This window comes from Podarcis muralis, chromosome 7, assembly GCF_964188315.1.
Source record: "Podarcis muralis chromosome 7, rPodMur119.hap1.1, whole genome shotgun sequence".
Classification (NCBI taxonomy): Eukaryota; Metazoa; Chordata; class Lepidosauria; order Squamata; family Lacertidae; genus Podarcis; species Podarcis muralis.
In genome coordinates this window covers 19,461,409-19,481,326 of record NC_135661.1, presented here as the reverse complement: position 1 = coordinate 19,481,326, position 19,918 = coordinate 19,461,409, and the positions used below count along the sequence as shown (strand labels likewise).

At 49.4% G+C, this 19,918-nt stretch overlaps 1 protein-coding gene across 2 annotated transcripts in view; it reads left to right on the top strand.

Moving 5' to 3' along the window:
• MIB2 (MIB E3 ubiquitin protein ligase 2) overlaps positions 1-19,918 on the top strand; it is a 72,185-nt gene that overhangs the window by 17,707 nt on the left and 34,560 nt on the right. For both annotated transcript variants that reach the window (XM_077931334.1, XM_028740882.2), the window contains exons 2-3: positions 13,850-14,171; positions 15,876-16,047. In XM_077931334.1, the coding sequence (XP_077787460.1) occupies positions 13,925-14,171; positions 15,876-16,047 (419 nt within the window). In that variant the 5' untranslated portion in view covers positions 13,850-13,924. The remainder of the gene's footprint in view (positions 1-13,849; positions 14,172-15,875; positions 16,048-19,918) is intronic.

The following is a 19,918-nucleotide window of genomic DNA, read 5'->3' as shown; positions in this document are numbered from 1 at the left end:
ATTTCTCTCTTAAAAATCCAGCATGTGACTTGACCAATAAAATATTCTGGGATGTCCCAATTCTTGGTCATCTGGCTCGGTGTCACCTGGCAGCAGTTCTCTAGGACAGGGGCAGTGTTAGAAACTCAGATATATAAGCTAGGTGCCAAATGGCTCCTTAAACCAGGGTTGCAGTCGCCAAAACGGAATGCCTAGTTGCCATTTTGGGGCCAGACGGCTCAAAAGCTGTATTTCTCAATACGGCTTCTTTGTTCCTGAACTTCATTCTGATTGTGCAGGTAAAATATAACAGGTAGAATTCTACAGGGTGTGTTGCTAGTGTGTGAAAACGGTCAAGATCCAATGATCCCTAGGCATGCACCTCCAGGGGGAGGAGACATCCGGCGCCATCCTGGTGCCTGGGCATCTTCACTTGGTCGCAAATGTCCAATAAAGGTAAAGGGACTTCTGACCATTAGGTCCAGTTGTGGCCGACTCTGGGGTTGCGGCGCTCGTCTCGCTTTACTGGCTGAGGGAGCCGGCGTACTGCTTCTGGGTCATGTGGCCAGCATGACTAAGCCGCTTCTGGCGAACCAGAGCAGCGCATGGAAACGCCGTTTACCTTCCCGCCGGAGCGGTACCTATTTATCTACTTGCACTTTGACGTGCTTTCGAACTGCTAGGTTGACAGGAGCTGGGACCGAACAACGGGAGCTCACCCCGTCACGGGGATTCGAACCACCTACCTTCTGATCGGCAAGTCCTAGGCTCTGTGGTTTAACCCACAGTGCCACCAGCGTCCCCGAGTAGCCAATAGTCAGGTGCAAAATGTGCCTGGCAAATTTTGAACGCTGGGCAGGGGGAGGCAACCTCAGGCCTCGGGGACCAGTGTGGCCCCCGGGCCTCTCTATCTGGCCCTCGGAACTGAGACCACACCCTTTGCGGTCCCTGCTTTTCACCCTGAATGTTTTTGCCTGACTGGAATGTGTCCTTGAGCTCTGATCATGACTTTTGCCTGGGTGAGAGGGTGTGTGTGTGTGTGTGTGTGTGTGTGTGTGTAGAAATTAGCCTACGGTCAGAATCTATGTTTGTTGCGCCTCCCACATTTGCCTCTGGCCCTGCCCATCACTGAGTACATGGACCTTCTGTTAAATGAGGTCCCTCCCTCCCCAGTCCTGCCCTAGGGTCTCAGGTAGAGTCCTTGCCCATCACCTGTTATCTCAGGGATGGGAAACTTCTGACTCTCCAGACGTCGTTGGACTTTATCAACCTCAGCCAGCGTGGGCAACGGGATCTGTCATCTCTACAGTTATCTGGTCCCTCACCCTTCTGCTCCCTGAGCCTTTTAACGAGAGATCCTGAGGATCTTCAGGAGAGACTTAAAAGCATTCCTGTTCACCAAGGCATTTGATGGCTCAAGCACACTCGCCCTGGCCACCTTGACATCATTATTAGTGGTGAGGACAGGTGGTGTTTTTTTTAGCTGCGTCCCGTGCTAGGCCTACACAAGGTAGACCCTCCGAAGGGAATGAACATGGCCAAGTTAGGTCCGTTAATTTCAGTGGATGTGTTTGCTGCAGGACTTAGCTGGACAGAACCCAGTGTTTTTGTTTTTAGTTGTGTTTTGCTGCCTTGGGCTACTTGAGAAGGTAGGTCTGACGAAGGTGATGTCACTTTCTGCTACTGGAGAACGTTCCTGGTACAGTTGGCCTGAGTCTTGCAGACAGTCAGTTCTGTTTGGGGTGTCCTCTGACGAGGAATTGAGAGGGAAGGTCCGAGGAAGGGATATGGAGGGCGGGTGGTTGAGCTTTGCTCTGTCTTCGTAGTGTGGGGGTGCCTCCAGCTGGGTTTGCAATTGTAAGACACCTGCTGAACGAAAAAGGCCATGAGCATGGTGCCTTTATCCTCTTCTCCCCCTTCAACCCTCCCCCCCCCCCCCGGCCTCCACCCCAGCTTGGCTTTCCCAAGCGCATAGTTCAGTCATGGAATTTGATCCCGCAGGAGGCCTGATGGTTATCATATACGAGAGGCCCCATCTTTATTGGCATTCCGCCGGCTCCTGAAGACACAGCTGCTTAGGCGAGCATTCCCCTTGCACCAAACCTCTGGTTTAATTGTTACGACTTTTCAATCGCTCGTTTTATTCTCTATAGGCGACTTGTGCTCGGGTTACGTTCCGGGGATAGCGTCTAAAGCCCAAATTGCATATGGTCGAAAAATGTTGGATTCAGTTGTGGGTGGGGTTGCCAAAGTGTTTGTTTTCCTGGACGCCTGCCCCCTTCCTGGCCCCCTTTTAATTTTTTAATTTTCTTGCCACGCGCGTAAAGCTGAATAATGCGTACAAGTTAAATGCACATAACTTTCGAGGTACCTGTACAGTGGTACCTCTGGTTACAAACTTAATTCGTTCCAGAGGTCCGTTCTTAACCTGAAACCGTTCTTAACCTGAGGTACCACTTTAGCTAATGGGGCCTCCCGCTGCCGCCACACAATTTCTGTTCTCATCCTGAAGTAAAGTTCTTAACACGAGGTACTACTTCCAGGTTAGCGGACTCTGTAACCCGAAGTGTTTGTAACCCGAGGTACCACTGTGTTCCAATTCAGGATGTTTTAAAGCCCTGCTGGATTTGTTGCTGCATATTTTCAATTTCAAACTGGTTTTTAACATTGTTTTTCAACGAAGCACGTAATTAAACTGCGGAACTCGCTGCCACAGGAAGTGCTGGTGTCTACCAGGTTGGATGGCCTTAAAAGAAGGTTGAGAAGATTCATGGAGGAGGCTATCCAAAGCTACTAGGCATAATGCCTATGCTCAGAGGAAGTATGCTTCTGAATACCAGTTGCTAGGAACCACAAGAGGGGGAAATTGCTGTCGCACTCAGGTCCTGCTTGTGGACTTCCCACCGGCATCTGATCAGCCACCTGCCCTGTGACATTAGGGCAGGTAGAAATAATAATAACAACTACTACTACTGCTCTATTTTACTGTCTTCTTTCTCTTAGTCCATGGCATGGTTAGGCAAACTAAGGCCCGGGGGCCAGATCCGGCCCAATCGCCTTCTAAATCCAACCCATGGATGGTCCGGGAATCAGTGTGTTTTTACATGAGTAGAATGTGCTCTTTTATTTAAAATGCATCTCTGGGTTACTTCTGGGGCCTGCCTGGTGTTTTTACATGAGCAGAATGTGTGCTTTTATTAAAAATGCATCTCTGGGTTATTTGGGGGGCATAGGAATTCATTCATTTTTTTCCTCCAAATTATAGTCCAGCCCCCCCCCCCCAGGTCTGCGGGACAGTGGACCGGCCCCAGGCTTAAAAAGTTTGCTGACCCCTGGTCCATGGGGATGGGGCAGGAAACCAAAGCTGTGTTTCCAGTAGAGTATGCGTGTGGAATCTTTGTTCCCTCTAGAAGTCGCTAAACTACAATTCCCATCATACCTTGCCATTGGTCATGCTGGCTAGAGCAGATGGAAACTGGAGTTTTAACTGGAGGGGGAACCAGAGTTTTAAAAGAACAGGTTTTAAAAGCAAGCTTCTAGCCCTCATGGCTGTGTTGAGAATTCAGCTTTTGCTTTGAAGTTTGATTGTTTGAGCATGGAACTCTAAATCACTTTACCTTCAGGTACACAGAGTGTTGTTTAAGCCTGTTGCATCAGCATGTACAAAATTGGACGTCAGCGTGGGGTAACCTTTGGCCCTACGGTTATTGTGGAACTACAACTCCCATGAACCCCCAGCAAGCATAGCCAATGGCCTTGGAACATGGGAGTGTTGTTCAGCAACATCGAGAGGGGCCAAAGGTTCCTCACATCTGCTCTACATTGAACACTCTTTCCTTTTCTTTCCCAAATCCACTCGAGTGTTTGAAAATAGCAGTTGGCACTTTATTGACATCAGGCCAGAGTCTGGGTGCCTCAAGGGTTACTTACACTCAGCCTCGCCTTCCTTGCTAGATTGTTGTGGTGATAAAATTGGGGGGGGGGGGATCAGTATGGGTAGAGAAGCACATCCATTTCCTTAAGTTCCTTGGAAAATAAACAAGATATAATTGTAATAATTTTTATGGCACTCTCCCCAAGGAGTCTAGCCTAATGCTGAAAATAATAAATACCTTGTTTTATTTCCCCCAGGCTTTTAGACTGTGATGGAAACTGCTTTTAATTGCTGGTGTTTATTCACCTCATTTTATTATTGGGTTTTCGTTGTTTTGTGAATCGCTCCCAAAACGTGTGCTCCTCCCTCCCCACACTCCTTTTTTTTTTTTACATTTACATAAATAGATAAAATAAAACCATGTGAGTAATTTAGGGAGACGAGACTGTCCCCATTCAGCTCTTTATCTTGCTGCTTTGAATATTTGCAGGGTGCAGGAAAAGTGACTAGGGAGAAGTTTTTCTCCTTCGCTCGTAATACTGGGAACTCGGAGCCATCCGGCGAAGCTCAGTGTTGGAGGATTTAGGGCAAGCAACAGAAAGTACTTCTTTGCATGTAGTTAAATTGTGGGATTCACTTTCCTCTTGTGATGGTCCCCTTGGATGGCTTTAAAAGGGGGTTAGAGACCGTATTTTCACTCTATAAGACGCACCTTTTTCCTCCTAAAAAGTAAGGGGAAATGTCTGTGCGTCTTATGGAGCAAATGGCACTGCGCAGCTCTCCCTCTCTGCGCAGCGCCTCTTCGGCGAGCGGGAGGAGAAACGGAAGGGGCTCCATTTCTCCTCCCGCTTCGCCGGAGACGCGCTGCGCAGAGAGGGCCACCTTAACCTCACTGGGTTGTTGTGAGGTTGTTGTGTGATAGCCCTTGTTTAGCCCCTGAGCAACTTGACCAACAGACAGAAGAACATTATCCCTCTTCAGTCAGTCTTGGATTCCATCACTGCTCTCCAAACAGCCAGATGATCCCATTTTTTCCCCGGGGCTTTCTGTGAGAGAATGAAATCCTCTTAAAATGCTTCTACTGTTCACTTGCAAAATCAAGCTTTTGAAAAGAGGCTCTTCAGAAATAAAAGATTTAGAATATTATTTTTTTCTTGTTTTCCTCCTCTAAAAACTAGGTGCGTCTTATGGTCAGTTGCATCTTATAGAGCGAAAAATACAGTAAATTCACAGAGGATATGACCATCAGTAGCTTCTAGTCATGATGGCTCTCTATTCTACCTCTTTGGGTGTCAGAGACAACGAACAGACAGTTGCTGAGAATAACAAGTGAGGACAGGTGCCGTTGGGCTTGGGCCCTGCTCGCGGCCTTCTCATAGTCATCTGGTTGGCCTCTGCAAGAACAGGATGCTGGACTAGATGGGCCACTGGCTGGATGCAGCAGGACTTGGTCTAACATGGAGGGAAAAGTTGGGAAATGTACAAAACAGGCAGCTTCAAAAAAGTGATGGTGGTGGTGGAGAGGAATCTCCACTAATGCATAACGGTCTCTTTAACCACAACCTTGTCAAGCATTGGCAGCGCTCTGAAGTGACTGGAAGCCTCAGCCAGCTGCCCAGCTGGTACAATGCATTTCCTGGGTTATGTTTGACAAAAACAGCAGGAGAGAGTGTGTGTGCCTGAGAGGGAGAGAGAGAGAGAGGGGTGGGGGGAGTTTCAGGCTAGCTGTGAACAGAATTAGCTCCATGTGTTTTAACAAAGCGATAGCTGGAATGTTTAGAAAGTGTGTGTGTGTGTGTGTGTGTGTGTGTGTGTGTGTGTGTGTGTGTTTTGGTGGGGAGATCTGGGCCATCTCCTTGCCTATTTTTCACTTCTCCGCCCCAAAGCCGGGTTATGTAAGGCTTTATTTGGCATTCAAGGGACATCACCAGACAGAGGGAAGGAGAAAATGCCCATTTTTCTTCTTCAAATTAAGTGCCCAAGAGATGTCTGGATTCCATGATTCCATGAGGAATTCTCAGATAATGTTGGAACGCTACCAGCCTCATATCCCAAGTTGCTCAGGAATTATATGGAACAAACAAGAAGAAAAAAAATCAGTGGTTAAAGTCAGGGCAGTTAGGAAGGTTCCGTTTGCCATCTTGATTCAGAATGGCATCCAATTGCATCCAAACACAGGTGACAACTTCCTCCTTGACCTCTGGGGAAGTCATGCAAAATGTGGTTACGATATGCTAAGAGGTACTAAATGCATAGTAAACAAATGTCCCAAAATTTAATGTAGATAAGATTCTGCCTTATACGCATCGGGTTCCAGACAAGGGTCGTTCCTGGGACCTCCTGTGTGCTGATCTATCCCTGAGCTACATCTCTCTGTTGTCGGCCTCTAATATAACTACATCAGCAGAGAATTTGCCCTGATTTGCAGAATGCAGAATGTCACCTGGTGCCGTCTAGATGTTTTGGACTACAACTCCCATCCTCCAGCTAGCCAGCATACATGTTGCGCCCTGTGGCTGCTGGGAGCTGCAGTCGCAAACTTGATGACGCAATTCCCCTGTGAGGAAATGTTTGCACATTTTGGGACTTTTCAGTTTGAAGGAAAAATGAGGAAGACGTGACATGATAGAAGTTCGTAATATGATGCTTGGCATGAGGAAAGGGTTTTCCCCTCTCTCGCAACACTAGAATGCATGGACATGCAGTGAAGGTTAAACTATGGAACTCAATCTCAAGCTTTCAAACTCTTTCTTTCTTTCTTTTTAAAAAGCATGCTTTATAGCAATCTGAAGACTTTGAAAATTCTCCTTGAGTTGGGATCTTCTGATAAAAGAGTGGTATATAAATTGATGGATTGAATAATATACTGTGTTTTTATATCTTCTGTGTCAGATCTAAGCTCCCACACCCAGGCCTGGGCACGCTGTGTGATGTACAGTGGTACCTCAGGTTACATACGCTTCAGGTTACATACGCTTCAGGTTACACACTCCGCTAACCCAGGAATAGTGCTTCAGGTTAAGAACTTTGCTTCAGGATAAGAACAGAAATTGGGCTCCGGCAGCGCGGCGGCAGCAGGAGGCCCCATTAGCTAAAGTGGTGCTTCAGGTTAAGAACAGACCTCTGGAACGAATTAAGTACTTAACCCGAGGCACCACTGTAATGGGAAAGAACCAGGGTTTTCTCTGGTTGTGTCGAAATGCCATCTGCCATTCTCCCTGGCCCTCCCCCCTCCTCTCCCCTCATCGCAGACATTCAGCCTCCTCTACTATCAAAGAACAATGCGTGGGAAATTTTTTGCAAAAACGCTACGTATCACATCAGTGCTAATAATAATATTTTCAATTGAAAATGTCAACTTATTTTTAGCCCCTTCCAAACATTGTACAATGCACTGACCTCCCTGCCCGCTCCCTTTCTAAATATGATGTCTCTAGGTTACATATTCACTCCTATTTTTTTGTAACTGTCTACTAATCCCTTTTAATTGAGACTGACAGACATAATCCCCTTAAGGCAAGGATTTTAATTGTTCTTTCAGTTGAAAGAGCTCCTCCTGCCCCCCCCCTTTCGTAATCGGGCTGCCTGTGATGTCTGAAGCACGACACGTTTGGTTGTGATGCGGCTGGATCCCAGAATAGCCATGGTGGTATATTTAAATTTTTCTTCCTCTCCTGTGAGAAGGTATCTATCTATTTTTAACTGTCTGGTTTCTTTAGCTGTTCCTTTGGCTCCCGAGACGTCTTTTAACTTATTTAGCCAGTGTGGTTAGAGTCCAGCACTCTATCCCAGAGACACTCACTGTCTCTGAGCCTAACCTACCTCCCAGGGTTGTTGTGAGGATAAGATGAGAAGGGTTGTGGCTGGGTGGGGGGGAGCATATATGCCACCTTGAACTCCTCGGATCGAAATCAAATAAATTTATTATATGAACACGTTGCAGTGGGATTCTTTTCTAGCTACTTAAGAGTTTTGACTTCAGACTGAGGAGACCTGCGTTTAAATCTCCCGTCGGCTCCGAAAATCCCATAGAGCAAACTGGTAGAGTTCATGGTTTTTCAAACAGAATGGTGTGAGAACCTCTCAGAGCTTGAGGGCCGCATTGGGCCCCCTTCTGGGGGCCGCATGCCAGAGGTGGGCGGGGCCAGAGGCAAAAGTGGGTGGAGCAACAAATGCAAATGTTGCTTTTTGTACATGGTCCAAGTTCAAGGGCACATTCCAGCCAGGCAAAAACACTCAAGGGGGGAGTGAAGCAAGTCTGGTGAGGGGTGTGTCTGAGTGACAGATGGTGCAGGTCAGAAAGAGAGAGCTACTAGCTACACCCCCAAATCTCCTTGAAGGGTTCATTGATTTTTTAAAAAGTGTATATGGCCACATTCGGGACTCGGGTGGCGCTGTGGGTAAAAGCCTCAGTGCCTAGGGCTTGCCGATCGAAAGGTCGACGGTTCGAATCCCCGCGGCGGGGTGCGCTCCCGTTGCTCAGTCCCAGCGCCTGCCAAGCTAGCAGTTCAAAAGCACCCCCGGGTGCAAGTAGATAAATAGGGACCGCTTACTAGTGGGAAGGTAAACGGTGTTTCCGTGTGCGGCTCTGGCTCGCCAGAGCAGCGATGTCACGCTGGCCACGTGACCCGGAAGTGTCTCCGGACAGCGCTGGCCCCTGGCCTCTTGAGTGAGATGGGCACACAACCCTAGAGTCTGTCAAGACTGGCCCGTACGGGCAGGGGTACCTTTACCTTTACCTTTATGGCCACATTCACACCATACTTTTAGAGCTCTATGGTACCACTTTAAACTATCATGGCTTCCCTCAAGGAATTCTAGGAGCTGTAGGTTTTTTTTAAAGGGGTTCTAACAACTACCAGCACCTCTGGTTGGACACGGTAAGCAGACTCCATGGAGTGCTGGACCGATCCAACAGGACTCTCCTTATGTAACGTCATATTCCCCTGTTGCTAGGCAACCGCAAAGCGCATCTTCCAGGGCCAACGAAAGCATCCACCACCCATGGCTGTATCTAGACTCCACCACATGTGGAGGTGGGACATCTCTCTAGGTGGGTGCCTTTTCACCTGAAGTGTAGAAGTCATGCGCTTAAACTCCAGGGAAGGTGCCCTTTCTTAACCATGAGAGGCCATTATCTATGGAGCAAGAGGCCTAGGGGAGCCATGGAATCGCTTTTCTGGGCGGCTCTCGAGAAAAGGTTAGGAAGCCGGGCTTGAGACGGAACATATTTCGCTTTTTGTTTTCTCCTCTTCTAAGAACCTTGTTGTCTCTGAACGCGCAGGCGTTTGCCAAAGGACTCGCCAAAATAACTGTCGCTCAGCACTGAAACTGTGTTCTGATATCTCCTCATCAGTGGTGTTTTTTTGACTAGAATAACCTAAAAGGAGCCTTTGCTAGATCAGGCCAAAGGTCCATTTAGACCCCCCTCCCATCCTATTCTCACAGCGGCCAGCCTGAGGCCTATGCAGAAAGCCTGTGAAGCAGGGACCTGCAATGTTCTGTGATATCTTTCAGTTGATAACTGGCATACCATTAGTGGTATCTAACATTTTGATAGCTCCAGAGACAGAAAACATCCACACCATACATTTAAAGCACTGTGGTACCACTTTAAACAGTTGTGGTTTCCTGCAAAGAATCCTGGGAGCTGGTGTTTGTTTGTAAAGGGTGGTGAGAGTTGTTGGGAAGACCCCCTATTCCCCCTTCATGGAGCTAGTCCTACACAGAGTAGATCCACTGAAGTCAAGCCTGAGAGTTGACCCGCTGATATTGATGGGGCCAAGTTAGCTGAGTCCATTACCTTCAATGAAGGGCTAGCACTGGATGCAACATACAAAGAAAGGGCTGTGCTGTTAATCTTGCCAGCATTTGCCATACAGTTTTGACAGGCATCAAATATTAAGGCCACATTTGCACCAAAGAACTGTGGCACCACTTTCAGCCATAGCTATCCCTCAAAGAATTCTGGGAATTCTAGTTTAAGGGTGGAGACCCAGCTCCCCTCACAGAGCTACAATTTCCGTAGCTCCCTGTTGACTGCTGAACCACTCTTAAGAGCTGTTCACTTTCTGAGGGGTATAGGGGGTCCTCTGATAACTCTCAGACCCTTAACTACAACTCCCAGAATCCTTTTGGGGGAAGGCATGACTGTTTGAAGTAGTATGATGACCCTCATTTGTACTGTACATTTAAAGAACTATCATTTGTTGTTGTTTAGTCGTTTAGTCGTGTCCGACTCTTCGTGACCCCATGGACCAGAGCACACCAGGCCCTCCTGTCTTCCACTGCCTCCCACAGTTTGGTCAGACTCATGTTTGTAGCTTCGAGAACACTATCCAACCATCTCGTCCTCTGTCATCCCCTTCTTCTTGTGCCCTCCATCTTTCCCAACATCAGGGTCTTTCATACCACTTTACAAAGTCAAGGCTTCCCCCAAATCATCCTGAGCTATGATACTGCTTTAAATATATAGTACAAATGGGGCCTCAGTTGGAGACAACCCTATGTTTTTGCCCAGAAGTTAAAGCTGCTGTTTTCAATGAGGCTTGCTTGCTAAGTAAGTTTGCTTTGTGTTGCAGACTTTTTTGCTTGTATAAAATTGGAGTGTTTTGTCAAAAGCTTATTTATTTTGTACTTTTGTTACATTCATTATTACATCTTACACACACACCCTTTTACTACGGTGAGCTCAAGGCAGCATACATGGTTCCCCCCTCCCCATTTTATCCTTACAACAGCCCTGTGAGGTGGGTTAGACTAAGGGGCAGTGACTGGCCCAATGTTGGCCTTGTGAGCTTCATGGCTGACTGGAGAATTTGGACCCTGGTCTCCCAGGTCCATTCAAAGTGTGAGCGGCAGAGCTGGACATGTCATCCTGTGTTAAATATTTGTGAATATTTGTTTGAGCTATATAACATAAAGGGGAGTATGTCTATTCCAAGCCAATAGGAGACTGGCTTCAGATCTGAATGCGACAGCAGCTTTGATCTTAAAATACATAAATTTGTGACCTTTCCTGATTTATTTCGGAGTCCTTGAACCAATGAATTCCCCATTGCTTTTAATTCATGGCGCTCTACTTGTGTGTTTAAAAGAGCATCCATTTTCTACTTCATCTGTCATGGGCTGCCCTTGACTTGTTAAGTGTTTGATGGTGTGTTTGAGATGTGGCTTTGTGTTCTTTTCATTAATGCAAATGGGGTGAGAAGCGTTCATTGTCTCCTGTGCAAGTATTTTTAGTTCATGATCTAATTTTAGGCCTTGTCATCAGAAAGGGAAGAGAGAGGGACTGTGTCAGAAATTCATATGTGCTTTTTTTTTTTTTAAGCTTCCTTCTGTTTTGAAACTTCTCTGTAAAAGGGTGGGTGGAGGGGGTGATCAGCACTGTGTGTGAGAGCTGTTGCTTCCTGGGTTGCCCAAGTGCCATCTGAGATTTATATTGACCACATAAACCTGAAACCAGCAGTTTGGGGCCTACTGGTGATCATCTTATGCTCTTAGGCATTCTGTTCCCCTTGACTGGTTTTAAAGGAAGCAAATTTCAGAGGAGGAGGAGGAGACTGTCTATAGCTACTAGCCACATTGGCTGTGTTCGGCCTCCACTATCAGATACACTGTGCATCTGAAAACCAGTTTCTGAGAATTGCAAGTGTGGAGAATTGCTGTTGCACTCAGGTCCTTTTGACATGCTTCCCATTGGGGTCTCTGGCTGGCCACTGTGAGAACAGGATGCTGGACTAGTTAGTCCACTTGACTTGATTTTCTGGCATCTGGAGAATGATGTCCCTGTTAGAATACATTGAGAGCAAAGAAGAACAATATATGCCCACTTGGTGCATAGTAAGGTACAGTGGTGCCTCGCAAGACGAAATTAATTCGTTCCGCAAGTCTCTTCGTCTTGCGGTTTTTTCGTCTTGCGATGCACGGTTTCCCATAGGAATGCATTGAAAATCAATTAATGCGTTCCTAGGGAAACCGCCTTCAGACCAGGTCCGGGGACAGTCTGTCCCCCGACCTCTTCTGAAGGCTGGGGGGACGGGGGACAAGTGCTTTTCTTCCCACTGCCAGCCTTCAGAAGGCTGTTCTGAAGGCTGGCGGTGGGAAGAAAAGCCCTTCTTCCCACCTCCCGCCCCGCAAGCTCCGGGGACAGGAGGGCTTTGCTGCCGACCGCCAGCATTTTAAAAGCCCCTGCTGTCCCGGGGCGATTTTAAAATGCTGGCGGGCGGGAGCGAAGTCTCCGCTGCCCCGAGGAGATTTTAAAATGCTGGGGGTCGGCAGCGAACGCTTCGCTCCCGCCCGCCAGCATTTTAAGATCGCCCGGGGCAGCGGAGAAGTCTCCGCTGTCCCGGGAAGGCAGGCGGGGGGAGCAAAGACTTTTGCCCCCGCCTGCCTTCAGAAGAGGTCCAGGACCTCGTTCCGATGCCCGGCGGCGGGGTGAGAGGTTCCCGCCCCCCCCGCCCCGCTTCGGAGCAGCGTTCCGAAGCGGGGCGGCTGGGGCAGGTGTTCCCGCCCCCCCCCCCGCCCCGCTTCGGAGCAGCGTTCCGAAGCGGGGCGGCTGGGGCAGGTGTTCCCACCCCCCCCGCCCCGCTTCGGAGCAGCGTTCCGAAGCGGGGCGGCTGGGGCAGGTGTTCCCGCCCCCCCCGCCCCGCTTCGGGGCAGCGTTCCGAAGCGGGGCGGCTGGGGCAGGTGTTCCCGCCCCCCCGCCCCGCTTCGGGGCAGCGTTCCGAAGCGGGGCGGCTGGGGCAGGTGTTCCCGCCCCCCCGCCCCGCTTCGGAGCAGCGTTCCGAAGCGGGGCGGCTGGGGCAGGTGTTCCCGCCCCCCCGCCCCGCTTCGGGGCAGCGTTCCGAAGCGGGGCGGCTGGGGCAGGTGTTCCCGCCCCCCCGCCCCGCTTCGGGGCAGCGTTCCGAAGCGGGGCGGCTGGGGCAGGTGTTCCCGCCCCCCCGCCCCGCTTCGGAGCAGCGTTCCGAAGCCGGGCGGCGGGGGCAGGTGTTCCCTCCCCCCCGCCCGGCTTCGGAGCACCGGGAGAAGCGATCTCCCCGCAGCCCCTTGCTTCAAAAGAGGTCCGGGGGCAGCGCGAAGCGCTTCCCGCTGTCCCCGGATCTCTTTTGAAGCAAGGGGCGGTGGGGAGAAGCGATCTCCCCGCAGCCCCTTGCTTCAAAAGCGGTCCGGGGGCAGCGGGAAGCGCTTCCCGCTGTCCCCGGACCTGGGGCTGCGGGGAGAAGATCGCTTCTCCCCGCCGCCCCTTGCTTCAAAAGAGAAGACCCGCTGTCCCCTGGGCAAGCTTCGTTTTGCGAAGCAAGCCCATAGGGAAATTCGTCTTGCGAGGCAACTCGAAAACGAAAAAACCTTTCGTTTTGCGAGTTTTTCGTCTCGCGAGGCGTTCGTCTTGCGGGGTACCACTGTAAAGGTAAAGGGACCCCTGACCATTAGGTCCAGTCGTGGCCGATTCTGGGCTTGCGGCGCTCATCTCGTTTTATTGGCCAAGAGAGCCGGCGTACAGCTTCCGAGTCATGTGGCCAGCATGACTAAGCCACTTCTGGCGAACCAGAGCAGCGCACGGAAATGCCGTTTACCTTCCCGCTGGAGTGGTACCTATTTATCTACTTGCACTTTGATGTGCTTTCGAACTGCTAGGTTGGCAGGAGCAGGGACCGAGCAATGGGATTTGTGGGGCCGTTGTGGGGATTCGAACCACCGACCTTCTGATTGGAAAGTACTAGGCTCAGTGGTTTAACCCACAGCTCCATCCGTGTCCCACCACGTGCCTTATGCCACTTGGTGCATAAAAGGCACCAATTGACCTTCCAGATGTTGCTGAACCACAACTCCCTATTGCCCATGTTTGCTGGGCCAGATGGGAGTTGTAGTTCAGCAAATCCCAGAAGACTATAGTTTCACCCACACACCTGGTGCATAGCAGCCACCCTGCCCCAATCTTCCCAGCATACTTTTTGAACCCATGCATGATTTTTTTTCCATCTCCCCACTCCCCAGGTTTCATCAATGCTTTGCCCTCTGTGCTGTGAGCCTGCCGTCCGGCCGTCAACTTGAAGTTGCCTGCGCCGGGCGATGGACTTTGACCCCTACGCAAGCATGCAGGTTGGAATGCGGGTGGTCCGTGGGGTGGACTGGAAGTGGAGCAACCAAGACAACGGCGAAGGGAATGTCGGGACGGTGGTGGAGATCGGTCGGCAGGGCAGCCCAACCACCCCAGATAAGACCGTGGTTGTCCAGTGGGACCAAGGAACTCGCACCAACTACCGGACTGGGTTTCAAGGAGCGTACGATCTTCTTCTGTACGATAATGCACAGATAGGTAAGTAAATAACACAGGAAGCTGCCTTATACTGAATTAAGCCATATGTCCATCTGTGTCAGTACTATCTACACCAGTGGGCCTCAAACTTTTTTCCTCTGGGCCACATTTTCAGAATAAAAATTTCCTTGCCCTGATTTTTTTTTTTGATAAGAAATACATTGGAAAACAAAAAGTAGCAACTCCTGGCAGGCTTTGATTTGTAATGGAACACAGCTACTTTATCAGATGCTAACGGGACATCGAGAAAGTAAAAAACAAGGCGGATACATAGGAGCATGAATCTTTCCCAACATGTAATATTGATTGCCCTTGAACCTTTCTGCCACACTTGCCATCCTCTCCTGCCACACGCTTTTGAGAACCACTGGTCTACACTGACTTGCTCTCCAGAGTTTCAGGCAGGTGACATTTCCATCTCTTCCTGGAGATGCCGGGATTGGAACCTGGGACTTTCTGCACTCAAGGCAGATGCTCTTGCCCAGAGCTGCGGCCTTTTCTCGAAACCTAGGAATCTGCATCGCTGAGCCACACCAAGCATTCATCCAGCATTGTCTGCACCAGTCAGAGTAAAGAACCTGTGGCCTTCCCATGGTTGTTGGACTGTTGTAACTCTCAACTGTCCTCTGGCAATGTTGCTGGCTGGTGACTTGAAAAGCCACAGTTTACCCCTGACTGATCTACACTGGCTGGCTTCAGAGAAGGGTCCTTCCCTGGAATGATTTGAGGATCCTGGGTGCCCATGCATTATTTCAGACACCTCTAACATAGGGTTACCAGACATCCCCGTTTCCCGGGCTCAGTCCCCGGATTTGCGAATAAGTCCCTGGACAAATTCCACCCCCAGAATGTCCCCAGATGTCATCTGATGTCCCTGGGAAACGCAGTAGCGGCAGTCTCAGCAGCCCGGAGCAGTTGGCTCTGGCTGGCTTCAGGAGCTGGCTCGGAAGTCCCCATAAGTTAGTGATGCAGGGGCTCTAAGATGCGGCTTCCGGGCTGCCTCCACCTTCCCTGACCCCAGCAACTAAGCTGTGAAGGGAGGCTTCATGCTGCCTATCAGAGCAGCCTCCCAACTCCTACTTGCATGCAAGCAGGAGGGGGAAGGGATCTCTCAGTTAGGCAACAGGAAACCTTGCTTCCCAGGTGAGGGATCCCACCCCCTCCTGCTTGCACGCAAGTAGGAATGGGATTGGGGCTGCTTCGATGGGAAGGGAGGCATTGTGCTGCCCGAGTCTTGCCGCCACCACTCTCCGCCCTCCTTTTCCACCTTCCTGCCTGACCCACTGTGCACCGCTTTCCCACCTCCACCACTGAAGAACCAACAACTCAGGGGCTGCCCAGGCTCATGGAGAAAGGAGATAGAAGCCTCGGAGGAAGGGGAAACGTGGCGGTTGAGGTCAAGGCGGCCGCCACCCCTCTGCCACCGCCATCGCTGCAGAATCAATGTCCCAAACATGTAGTATGTATATATGTATGTAATTAAAGTGTCCCCAGATTCATTGAAAAAAATCTGATAACCTTACTCTAACACACACACACACTCCTGCTTACTGAAAGCCACACGTGTTAATAACCTTTCTTCCATAAGGGAGTTTCTCCAACCCCTTTTGATCTCTTTGGTTGCTGAAGCTGCTGATGGCGACTCTCGCCTCTTTCTTTCTTTCTTTCTTTCTTTCTTTCTTTCTTTCTTTCTCTATCAATTAGGCGTCCGCCACCCCAACATCATCTGTGACTGCTGCAAGAAGCACGGGATCCGCGGGATGCGGTGGAAATGCAAGGTCTGCTTCGATTACGACTTGTGTATGCAGTGCTACATGAACAACAAGCATGACCTCTCCCACGCCTTTGAGCGCTACGAGACTGCTCACTCGCAGCCGTAAGTGATAGAATCAGAGATTTGTTGGGTTGGAAAGGGGTGCCAAGGGTCATCTAGTCCAACCCCCTGACACTTGCCCCCCCCCCCCCCGTGTACATTGTCTGTAAGCAAAAGAAATGTTAATATATAGAGATATAGATAACAAGAGGGTGATGTGTTCTTTCTTTTTAGGACTTGATTCTATCCATACTTGTTTCACTTCAAGGGGTGGGAAACTGGAAACTGGCAAGCCAAGTATGGCATGTGGTGTGATGCTGGAAATCCCTTGGGCATATGTCCAGTGATATATTTTGGTTTGAAGTTGTCGTCCTCCTCAATTTTGTACCTGTCAGATCCTTGATATATGCACTTTGCTCATGTACTATTAAGTTATATTCCTTTAGTATGGGAATGAATGGAAGAACAAGAAAACTGTATTTTGCTTTAGGTCTCTAAGAGACTTATACTTGGAGCCTGGAAGGATAAGCACCTATTGTCTAATATGCAGCAGCCTGAGGACCTTGCAGCCTTGGCTACATCTCGAACATATTTCTTATAAACACCAGTTTTGTGTGGATACCTGTTGGGACATTTGTACGGCTTCTATCCAGTGACATGTGGTGAAGTTTTTCGTAGGGGAACAGTTAGGACCAGAGGTACCAGCTTAGCTTGCGAGGGCGATTTGGGGTGGGTGGGTGATGTCGTGCCCGTGAGCATTGCACCTCCTTCCCTAAGCCGCGCAGAAACCGAAATGGAAAAGATTTGTCCGTCCCCAGGTGTGAAGCTTTTGCTTTTAAGAGAACCGAGCTTCTCCAAAACTGAAGCAAGTAGAAAAAGGATAGGGGGTTGCTTAAGCAAAGGGCTTCCAGGGCTTTTTTCAGTAGACGATTGCGATGGTAACTAGGCAACCTACCTTGTTCCCTTTTTTAAAAAAACACCCCCCTCCACTAATGTTGCTTCCTAAATTGTAGAGGAGCTGCCAGTGCCACTGTGTGAAGTCCTCGGAGGAGAAAGGAACTCGGGGGGTGACTAATAGTGACTTTTAAGCTTTCTGTGCGTGGGGCAGGAGAGCCGGATTTGGGCGTGGGGGCGTGGGATGAAAGAGAGTCAGGGGGCAGGTGCTCAGTGCCGTTGACAGGTTGTCTTCTGAGGGAGGCATGCAAAATGTCTGGGGGGAAAGGAGGGCAATGGGAGTTACGCGTCCCCAGTTAGGGGCAGGTACCCACTTCCTCTAGCCTCTCACCCCCCATTTCTCGCTCCCATTCCCCCTCTTGTTCCACCTCAGCCCGCTACCCCACTCCTGAGCCCAGCAACACCTTAGGACTCATGATAGCCACTGTGGTTAGTAGCTATTGAGATTCTGGTTTCCTTTAAGCCCAGGTTCCCTCTGAACCACAAATCTTTAGCTTTTGTTGATTTGACAAGCCAGGTTAATAAGGGACAATCTCTCCACACACACACACACACACACACACACACTATCCTGGCTTGTGATATGATGTTATGCAAGAGTTCTCTGGTCCTGGAGGGGGAAATGTAGAAGTTTGGCTTAACACAAGCCAGGATCTGTGTCTCAAAGCTGCTTCCACACTGGGCGGAAGGGGGGGTGCAGAAGGACAAAAGAGGAGCGCCAAGGGAGGATTGTGCAGCCGTGGCACTCATCTGTAACTTCATAAACCATGCTTTATGAGGCTGTGGACAGACAGTGCGTCACTTTCCCACTGGGGCTTCCAAGGTGAAAAGGAGGAGAAATCACTTGAAGCACCTAAGTTTGGAATCTCTGGTGATTTTTTGTGCACAGTCACAAATCCAACGCATGGTTTCTTGGTTTCATTCAGATAATGGATACTTTCCTGTTGAAAATCCCAACAAGGCCTGCAGAATGTATTGATTCCTTGCAGTGTTGGTTGCCTCCAAGGTGAAAACACTGTGAAATAACTCTCTCTCTCTCTCTCTCTCTCTCTCTCTCTCTCTCTCTCTCTCGTCTTGCAATGAGTAAGAGGTCTGGAAAGCAGTTTTGACGAAGAACGGTTGTGAAAAGCAGGATAAAGTTAGCACTGGGCAGTAAAGATTCAGGGCAGTTGCAATAGCTGCCTTCAGAAACGCCAAAAGTGAAGTAGAATTGTTCTCTGTTACCACATGTGGCGAGGGCTTTTAACATGTTGGCTAGACCGCTACTCAGGGTTGTATGTTCTGGGATTTGAATTGGCCTCGGACCATTTGGTACATCTCCCGTACTCTTGGTTCATGTAGGGTGCAGGCCCCAAACATTGTTTGGGGTGGGGGGGGGCAAGAAGGAGATCCTTACAACTGCTTCTTTCAGAATCCAGGGCAGCTGTTTATCAGCTCCATCTGGTACGCAGGCTGAGACCCTACCTGCCCGCAGACTGTCTTGCCAGAGTGGTGCATGCTGTGGTTATCTCTCGCTTGGACTACTGCAATGCGCTCTATGTGGGCTACCTTTGAAGGTGACCCGGAAACTACAATTAATCCAGAATGCGGCAGCTAGACTGGTGACTGGGAGCGGCCGCCGAGGCCATATAACACCAGTCTTGAAAGACCTACACTGGCTCCCAGTACGTTTCCAAGCACAATTCAAAGTGTTGGTGCTGACCTTTAAAGCCCTAAACGGCCTCAGCCCAGTATACCTGAAGGAGCATCTCCACCTCCATCGTTCTGCCTGGACACTGAGGTCCAGTGCCGAGGGCCTTCCGGCGGTTCCCTCGCTGCGAGAATCCAAGTTACAGGGAACCAGGCAGAGGGCCTTCTCGGTAGTGGCGCCCGCCCTGTGGAACGCTCTCCCACCAGATGTCAAAGAGATAAACATCTACCTGACATTCAGAAGACATCTAAAGGCAGCCCTGTTTAGGGAAGCTTTTAATTTTAATAGGTTATTGTATTTTAGTGTTTTCTTGGAAGCTGCCCAGAGTAGCTGGGGGGAGCCAGCCAGATGGGCGGGGTATAAATATATTATTGTTGTTGTTGTTGTTGTTGTTTTTGTTGTTGTTATCATCATCATCATAAAATTGTAGAGTTGAAAGGGACCCCAAGGGTCATCTGGTCCAGCCCCCTGCAATTCAGGAAACTCAGCTAGATCAAACATGACAGGTGGCCTTCCAACCTCTGCTTAAAAATCTCCAAGGAAGAAGAGTCCACTTCCTCTCATGGGAGTCTCTTCCACTGTACAACAGCTCTCACTGTCAGAATGATTGAGATCGTTTGCAGGAGTATCATTGGTTCTTCCACTAGTTGGCAAGGCTCATCTAGTAACAGCAAGAAACTGAACCTTTAATGCAGTTAACTCTTTATTGTGGAATCGGAGATTCAGCAGGCGCCTTCTGTCTCAAATTTTAAATGCCTGCTGAAAACTTCTCTATCCCACTAGGGCTATGCAGGCGATTCAGAATATATCTTTTGACAATAGTTAGCTGATGTCTGCTTTTAATTTTTTATATGATTTTTCATTGTATGGTTTTATACACTGTCGCTGTAAACACCTTTGCTATTTTTTAATTTTTTTTTAGAATAGCGGTATATAAATATTTTTATAAGTAAAATACAGGCCAGGGCACTTGCAAGACAATTCCATGTGTGCGAGAACCCAACGAAACTGATGAAGGAGGCAAAATATAAGGCTCTCAATCAGTAGCGTAGCGTGGGGGGTGCAGGGGGGGCCGGCCGCACCGGGCGCAACATCTGGGGTTAGGGCAAATCCACGGGTTAGGGGGCGCAAATCCACGGGTTAGGGGGCGCAAATTACTTGCCTTGCCCCCGAGTGCTGACAACCCACGCTACGCCACTGCTCTCAATAGAGGCAGGAAATAACTGAAGGCATCTAAGAAAAAAATCAAAAGGCAGAGAAATTAGTAGTTCCCTTTACCTTTGACAGCTA